At 44.3% G+C, this 9,229-nt stretch overlaps 1 protein-coding gene across 1 annotated transcript; it reads left to right on the forward strand.

Moving 5' to 3' along the window:
• Window positions 1-770: 770 nt before the first annotated feature.
• On the forward strand, window positions 771-3,656 carry LOC121400801 (uncharacterized protein K02A2.6-like). Its single transcript, XM_041584755.1, has one exon. The coding sequence runs from the start codon at window positions 771-773 to the stop codon at window positions 3,654-3,656; it is 2,886 nt and encodes a 961-aa protein (XP_041440689.1).
• Window positions 3,657-9,229: the final 5,573 nt, after the last annotated feature.

Raw genomic sequence — 9,229 nt, forward strand, 5'->3', positions numbered from 1 at the left:
TGAGGGAGAAAGCAGCAACATGTGATTATGGACAGTTAAAAGATGAACTTATCAGAGACAGGCTGGTGCTAGGTATTACTGATGAAAGCACGCGCCGTCGCTTGCTAAGAGAAAGGGAACTTACTTTGGCGTCTGCCATTGATATTTGCCGAGCTGCGCAGCAAACAGACTTGCGAATGAAAGTGCTGACACAGGCCAGAGCAGATGACAGTATTAATGCTACAGCTGCCCAAAAGCCAGCACTTCTAAGCACCATAAAGCCCAGCATAGCACGATATCCTAACTACTCCAGAAGCCCTGAAAAGTGTAAGTATTGTGGCAGCACACACAACCGGGGGAGAGTGCAATGCCCAGCTTTTGGCAAGACTTGCCGACTTTGCGGCACCCTCAACCACTTTGCAGCAGTGTGCCTTAAAGCAAAACATGACCAGCGTCAGCTACATACAGTTGACGATCAAGCGGAGCTTGAATGGGAGGTGGACAAGGAGGAAAAAAGTGGTTTGTCAACCTTCAGCTCCATGGCATCCGACAACGTTGCCAGCTTGACTCAGGAGCAACATGCAACGTCATGAGCCTTCATGATAAACACAAGATAGCACCCAAGGTAAGACTAGTACCTAGCCAGACAAGACTCAAGCTGTATTCGGGGGAGGTGATGAAGTCATTGGGCCTTTTTCGTAAAGGTTCTACGCCACAGACTGGAATTCGAAATAGTCCAAGCAAGCCAGAACCCGCTCCTATCAGGCTCAACATGTGAACGTTTGGGTCTAATGCGCATTACTATTCCAGACGAACTCCACAATCTGGAAAGCCATACCACAGGGGTGCTAACTGAGCACCAGCTTACCAGCACATACCATGATGTGTACAATAGTCCGATAGAGTCTCTACCGGGGGAAGTGCACTTTGACCTAGATCGAACTGTCACACCAGTACAATGCTCGCCACGCAATGTTCCAGTCGCACTGAGGGAAGCTGTAAAAGCCCAGCTGGACAAACACATACAGGATGGGAACCTAGCCCCAGTGACTGAACCGACAGACTGGATAAGCAACATGGTTATAGTCAAAAAAGCTGACAAAATCAGAATCTGCATTGACCCAAGGGCATTGAACAAAGCGCTGAAAAGGTCCCACTATATAATGCCAACACTTGAAGATGTCCTCTATAAACTGCCCAAAGCCCGTACTTTCTCATTGGTGGATGCCCGGGATGCATTCCTACAAATCAAATTGGACACTGAGAGCAGCTTTCTTACTACATTCTGGACACCCTGGGGGCGAATGCGCTGGCTCAAACTACCCTTCGGTGTGTCTGTAGCCCCAGAGGTGTATCAAAGAAAACAGCATGAACTACTAGCCGGCTTGCGAGGTGTGGAGCCAATTGCAGATGATATACTAATAGTGGGTTGTGGAGACTCACTAGAAGAGGCCACTCGCGACCACGATGCCAACATGATTGCCCTTATGAACCGCTGCAGAGAAGTGAAACTGAGACTGAGCATCAAGAAGCTACAGTTTAAACTTAATGAGGTCCACTTCCACGGTCATATACTATCAGCAGAGGGGTTAAAGCCAGATCCTGAGAAGGTGAGGGCAATAAAAGACATGCCGGCTCCAACCGATTCAAAGGGAGTGCAAAGGTTCATCGGATTCGTCACCTACCTGTCAAAATTCATGCCCCGCCTCTCAGCAGTGTGCGAGCCCTTGCGCAGGCTCGTGGATAAAGACATGCCATGGCACTGGCTGCCAAAGCACCAGGAAGCAGTTGATGAGGTCAAGCGACTAATTACCACAGCACCGGTACTAAGATACTATGACATTAGCAAGCCCATTACAGTTCAAAGTGACTCCAGTCAGAATGGCCTCGGATCCTGCCTATTGCAAGATGGACAACCTGTAGCATTTGCTTCCAGAGCCCTCACTGCAACTGAGCAGAATTACGCTCAGATCGAGAAAGAATGCCTAAGCATTGTGTTTGCCTGCCACCGTTTCCACAGTTATTTGTACGGTCGGGGAAACATCACTGTTGAAACGGACCACAAACCGCTAGTCGCGATATTCAACAAACCTTTGCTTAGTGCCCCAAAACGACTTCAAAGCATGCTACTCTCGCTCCAAAACTATGCTCTGGAGGTAACCTATAAACCGGGCCCATATATGTATGTCAGTGATACACTGAGCAGAGCCACAGCACGCTGGCACGAAGTGGACGCACCTCATGCCCAGCATTCAGTCTGCAGCATGTACCGTGAAGAGCTCGACATAGAGGGCATAAACCAGGCCGACTATTTAAATGTCACGCATCAGCGTCTGTCGCAGATTGGGGAGTCCTCTGAGCAAGATGAACACCTCAAGATCCTCAAATCAGTTGTGCTCAACGGATGGCCTGATTCAAGGGCAGAGACACCTGTGGCTATTAGAGAGTATTGGAACTACCGGGATGAAATAAGTTTACAGGACGGGGTGTTCTTCAAGGGCCAATGCATTATCATTCCAAAGCAACTACGTGCAGAGATGCTACGTCGCATTCATTGGAGCCATATAGGTGGTGAGGCATGCTTCAGGCAGGCTAGAGAAACACTGTTTTGGCCGAATATGCATGGGGAGATTAAAGACTATGTAGAACAGTGCACTGTGTGTAACGAATATGCACATGAACAACAAAAAGAGACTATGATGTCACATCCCCTCCCTACACGGCCATGGCAGATTCTGAGTATGGACATATTCAACTATGCTGGCAAGGATTTTCTGCTTATCGTCGATCACTATTCAGATTTTTGGGAAATAGAACTGCTGCCTGACCTGTCGGCGGACACCACCATTAAGAGATGCAAGGCTCAACTTGCCAGGTATGGCCAACCCGACCGAGTCGTCACGGACAATGGTCCACAATTTGCTTGTGCTATGTTCACCAAGTTCTCTCAGGAATGGGGTTTTGAGCATGTTACTTCGTCACCAATGTACCCTAAAGCTAACGGTAAAGCAGAATCGGCAGTGAAAATTGTTAAAGGCCTGTGCAGGCGAGCAAAACGTGCAGGAGACGACCCATGGAAATCAATCTTGCTGTGGAGAAATACGCCAACAATTGGCATGGACACTAGCCCCGCGCAACGCCTAATGGCCCGCAGGCTGAAAACTCACCTCCCAGTGACTGACACACTACTGGAACCTTGCGTTGCATCAGAAGTTCCTGGCAAGCTGCATTTCAAACGACAAGTGGCAAAACATGCATATGATAAAACGGCCAGGGACCTTCCGGCACTAAATGTGGGGCAAAATATAAGAATGAAGCCACTTCCAGGTGACAGGACTGGCATATGGAGACTAGGAACTTGCCTCCAACAAACAGACCCTCGCTCCTATCTGGTTGAGGTGGAGGGTACACTGTACAGGCGCAATCGAGTGGACCTCAGGCCAGCAGAGCAAGTGGACCTCAGGCCAGCAGAGCCCAGTCCTAGCAAGCCTGCAGTAACAGTAACAGAGTCCAGTGAAACGCCGAGACTAGAAGTGGAGGCCACAGTGGAGAGCCAGTCTGAGCACTTGCCTGCAACGGACTGCACATCGGCCTCACAGCCTGAGAGTGAGTCTGAGATCCCGCATTACTCACGCAGTGGCAGGCGAATTCAGCCACCAAAAAGACTTAACCTTTAAATAGTTTTCAAACAGTCATGTTTGGTTATCTTTGAAAAAAGTTACATATGTGCATATTATTTAAGTACAGTAGGGCAAATAACGTTACTACTTGAAGGCTTGAAATATTGTTTAAATATGTTAGATTATACAGTTAGAAAAGGGAGATGTTAAGGGGTTATGCTGTCACCTAGTGGCAGACCGTATATTAGCACAGGATGTGTTTTGTATTCCTAGCACAGGAAGTGATAAAGCTGTGACAGCCAAGTTATGTATTGTGAGATCTGCACTGCAGCATGATTAAACAGCAGCTCTGAGTGGACCTGCACAGTCTCTGCATTATTGAACAGAACCACTGCAAACAGTGTTGAGGCAGGAATACATTTTACGGTATCTGGACGATTGGTTGTTCAAAGCTGTGTTGGCATCCCTTATTCACAAACATATTTTGAGGGCTCTCAAGAGCCTGCATTATCTCGGATGGATTGTCAACGAAGAAAAGTCGTCCCTTCATCCATCCAGACAATAGCAATTTTTGGGGATGTGTCTCAATACGGAGACAATGTATATCACATATATTCACAATATGAGGAACCAGATGATACACCTCATGAGGCCATATCCAGTCTCACTGAGACAGAATTATGAAGATCGTAGGTCTGATGGCTTCATCAATAGAAGCTGTTCCATGGGCCAGATTACACATGTGTCCTCTGCAGCAGGAAATACTGATTCACTGGGACAGGACAATAGAATCATTGGATTCCACTTGGATAATTTCCCAGTATACGTTGAGTGTTCTCGAGTGGTGGGTTTGAGTGAACAGGTTTGTCAGAGGGATCTTGATCCCGGAACCAGCCTGGAGCTTAATAACAATGGATGCATCTGCTTTGGACTGGGGAGCTCATATGGAGAATCTTTCGGCTCGAAGTATGTGGGATGCCATGGAAAGATCTCTGAATGAGATGAGAGCCGTTTTCAATGCCCTAATGGTCTTTTCAGATAGCATCAAAGGCAGAGTGATCAGGATCCAGTCCGACAACTCAGTCGTTGTATTGTATCTCAATCAGGATGGAACAAAATCTGGTATTCTTCTCAAAGAAGCTCAGAGAATCCTTCTGTGGGCAGAAGAATCTATTGACTATATTAGCGATACACATCAAGGGGAAAGACAATACTCTGGCAGATCGTCTGAGCAGAATTAAATTAGATCCCAAGGGAAGGTCTTTGAGAAGAGACGTCTTCCTCAGGCTAATTCGCCTATGGGGGACTCCGGAAGTGGATCTAATGGCAACCAGGAAGATTCAAACTAGTATTAATTTTTCTTCCAATTCCGATGATCAGCAGAGTAATTCAGAAAATGTGCCAGGATCAGGGGTCTGTAATATTAATTCTTCCATTTTGGCTGAAGAAAGTCTGTTTTTCTCAAGTCATGAAAATGAGCCACGGGACTTACTGGATTCTTCCCCCGGTGAAAGACATGATCTCCCAAGACCAAGTACTTCATTTGGAATTAGCACGCCTGAGGCTTACTGCCTGGAAGTTGACAGGCTCCTATTAACATCATCTGGATTATCAGACATCAGAGTAATTTCTACTCTTCTTCAATCGTGGAAACTTTCCACCTCAAAATCTTATTCCAGGACAGTGAATGTTTTTCAGGAATGGTGCCTTACAAAGGATATGAACGTAGATTCCCCTACTATTAAAGATATTCTTGATTTCCTTCAACAAGGACTGGATAAGAATCTAAGGCCTGGGGCATTCAATGTTCAAATTTCGGCCTATTTAGGCATTCACTTGTTTACTATGCCTCTTATTTAGAGATTTATGTAGGCAACGCAAAAACTAAGACCTTTAGTCCAAAATCCCGTTCCCCAATGAAACCTGAACATGGTGTTGGAAGGGTTATGTAACCCACCCTTTGAGCAGCTGGATACGATCAACTTGAAACACCTTTCCTTTAAGTCAAGTTTTCTTACAGTGATAACTTTAGCAAGGAGGATTAGTGAAATTCAGGCCTTAGCAGCTAAAGAACCCTATCTGCAATTTTATCCAGATCAAGTTGTGCTCAGGACACTTCCTGATTTTTGCCTAAGGTTCCTTCCAGGATCAATATAAACCAGGAAATTAAACTTCCATCTTTTTGTCCCAATCCAGTGACAGAAAAAGAACTAAGGTATCACTCATTAGATGTCTGCAGGGTAATAAAGAAGTATCTTGCTCAGACAGAAGCATTCAGGAGATCGGAACATCTTTTTATGGCTGTCAGGGAAAAATAAAGTCCTGGCGGTGTTGAAGTTAACCCTATCAAGATGGATAAAGGATACCATTCAAATTTGTTATATAGCTGCTAATTTCTCTGCCCCAATTTTCATTAAAGCTCATTTGACAAGGGCAACAGCAACATCTTGGGCAGCTTCTAGTTCCACCACACGAAATTTGTAAATCTGTAACTTGGTCAAGCCTTCACACTTTCTCCAAGCACTATAGGCTGGATATTGATGCTTTGCAGGAAGCAGCCTTTGGTAGAGCATTGCTCCAAACAGGAATTGATATGATTATCCCACCCTATTACTTGCTATATCCCGTAATGTGCTGATGCATAGGACGTGAAGGAAAAATTAAATTTAACCTATCGTAATTTCCTTTTCATTCAAGTCCATACAGCAGCACTTTTTTCCCACCCTAATAAAGATTATGTGCAGTGGTGTATGTACTTTTTTTATAACACAGGGTATTGGGGGAGGAGGTGCTTCTTATTTTGATTGGTCCTTGCTCGTCCTACTTGGGGGGGGAAGTGGTTAACCAGTAATGTGCTGCTGTATGGACTTGAAGGAAAAGGGAAATTACGATGGGTTAAATTTCGTTTTTCCCAGGCATGGAGAGAATGAGTTTGGAGCTGATTTATGCACAGCCAGGAGCATCACGCTCTCTAGTTAATGCAGAACTGCACTTAAAATAAAGATATGGGCAAGTGTATTTACTGCTCACAGAGCCCCTCAGAGCATTCTGGGAGCTGCAGCCTTTATGTCAGCCTCCAATTGCATTGGCTAAATTCAGTGTCACCTCCAAATAACTTTGCTGCTTATAGCACTGTAACTTATGTAAAATTAATTAAATTCTGCAAATGTATTGGGTCAGGCTGTTTGGCACGTGGCTCGCTCTCCTATACACTGTTAGCTGCAGTCCCAAAACAGCTGGAGGGCATGTGTGCTCTCTCAAAACAGTGGTTACAGTGCCCTGACTGTTGCAATGGTCATAAATAGTATGAAATAGTATTCATGCAGGATGGTGCCCATGCTGTCTATTTCTGACCTATATTTTTAACTTGCAAGCACATTTACTGTCCAAGGAAAACCACATCTCTGTCCTTCTCTAAATCAGCCCTGTCTCTTCCTCACGGTTACTTTGTATAAACTAAATGTGTTATAATGGTTGCAAACGTGTGTAAATTCTGCAGCCAGAGCTATTGCATTTCTCTCACCCCCTAGGCAAATATTTGGTCTCATTTGCATTCGCAACCGCAGTTGTGTTTATGCAAATTTCCCTAGAGTCAGTTGTGCATAAAATGCCATTCATTAAAGGTACTCATTTCAAAATGTTCTCTTTCTACTTCCATTTGGCTGCACTCTGCACCATACAGTGCGTCCTCCTGTTCCAAAATGAGTGTAGTTGCACCTGTTGATGCAGAGGCAGGGCCAGACTGGGATTCAAAATAGGCCCTGGCATTTCAAGTACACAGAGGCCCAAACAGCCCCCACTAACCAGCCCCCCCCCCACAGTTGCAAATACTGCATGACACATTGGCTGTTAGAAAAATACACTTCTTAACTCTCACCCCCCCAATTTAGCCACAGGAGTTCCTCCCCCCCAAAAAAATTTAATTTCTTATGTAAGAACCTGAGGGCCACCCCTCTAAAGCTGCCATCCTAGGCACGGGACTCAGGTGCCTATATACTGTGTGTGTATGTGTATATATATATATATATATATATATATATATATATATATATATATATATATATATATATATATTCCTCCCTGGGAAGAAGCCGCACGTCTCAGGACTTATCAAAAAAATAAATAATTGCAACAATTGTGTCATATGGTAATCACATCACTTAGCCCCATATGATATGATGATGTGATTACCATATGACACAATTGTTGCAACCCTGCTGTTAACTTAAATGATTGAACTGATAAGGATCCCACTATACTATTGCTTCTTGCGGACTCTATGTTACACTGTAAATGATATTTATTATTGGGGGATGTATCTAATTAGAATAATTGTATGGGAAAACGTCACTGTGGGAGGGAACCTGGGTATTTCACGCCAGAACTTGGGTATTTAGGGGTAGCTTGTTTGTATTTGTGTAACTTTGACAAAGGCTGATGTTGCAGCCGAAACGTCAGTTTTCTAAATAAAAACCTTTATTTTTTTGATAAGTCCTGAGAAGTGCGGCTTCTTCCAGGGAGGATTGAATGCAGCTTTGTGAAGCGTGCACCCAGGCAGAGTGCATTTATCGAGAGTGCTGGATTTTGGGGAAATATATATCTATATATATATATATAAATATACACACACACACACAGGATGCAGTGGACTTGCATGTAAAGAATTTGATGCACATGTCACTTATGTGCCAAACAATGGAAATTATGTCAACCGCTCTTCCACAATTTCCGCATAATTGTGTCTTATTTACAGCTGAGTGTGATGCATCAGCTAAAATAGGCACAACACCCCCTGCAACCACATAAACACTGGAATTAGCTTGGTACTGATATATGTGTAAGGAAACAATGACCTCTGAATACAGAAAAGCAGGCTACACATCTCCACCCTACACTCGATTGCATCCCCAAAATTAAACAGTGAAATAGTGTCCCACAGTTTTAAGGGTGTTAATCTAGAACTGTGCTCTCCATCTGGTTGCCTGTGGGCCAGATTAAGCTCTACAGTTCATTTCGTCTGGCTGTAGGCTCCACAGACTTGTATTGCTGGTCTGAATGGCTACAAGTAAGAATTCGTCAGTCGCTGTGCCGGCAGTTCTTCAGCATGACATGAATGTGTTTTCTACTCTGGGGAATTATTCTGGGTGTTTGCTCTGCACAAATGTTAAAATAATAAGTTTTCTGGCAAATGATCTAAAGCACAAGGTAAGATGTTTATTTCTGTGGGGCCGGCACTAACCGACTCAGTCTGTTACTGACTTTTAGTTTACCTACTCTCTATGTGAAATAGGGCTCATCTAGGTAAATATATTTAGAATCTACAGGACATTGTGTAAACTGTAAAATGTGTTTACTTAAGAAAATCCTGTGCTGAAATTGTGGCAAGAGAAATACAACACGGCCCGCCCGAAATCCGCAGCATCTCCAGGCCAATTGCAGGGATCACTTTGCATCAGTGTGTGATCTTGCTCGTAATTCATCAGAGTGGGTTTAACAGGCACATTGGCACTTTGCATCCATTGCGGCTCTTTGCATTTGCACTTATCAGAAATGAAGCCTATTATTTCATATATTTAAGACACGTGAATACTCAGGTGCTAATTCTGTTGGTAGAGAGGGATGATGTTGGT

The sequence above is a fragment of the Xenopus laevis genome, chromosome 2S, assembly GCF_017654675.1.
Source record: "Xenopus laevis strain J_2021 chromosome 2S, Xenopus_laevis_v10.1, whole genome shotgun sequence".
Taxonomy (NCBI): Eukaryota; Metazoa; Chordata; class Amphibia; order Anura; family Pipidae; genus Xenopus; species Xenopus laevis.

Bases quoted from the DNA above. Each gene is read 5' to 3' on its own strand.
- LOC121400801 (XM_041584755.1), top strand. From the start codon at position 771: ATGCGCATTACTATTCCAGACGAACTCCACAATCTGGAAAGCCATACC.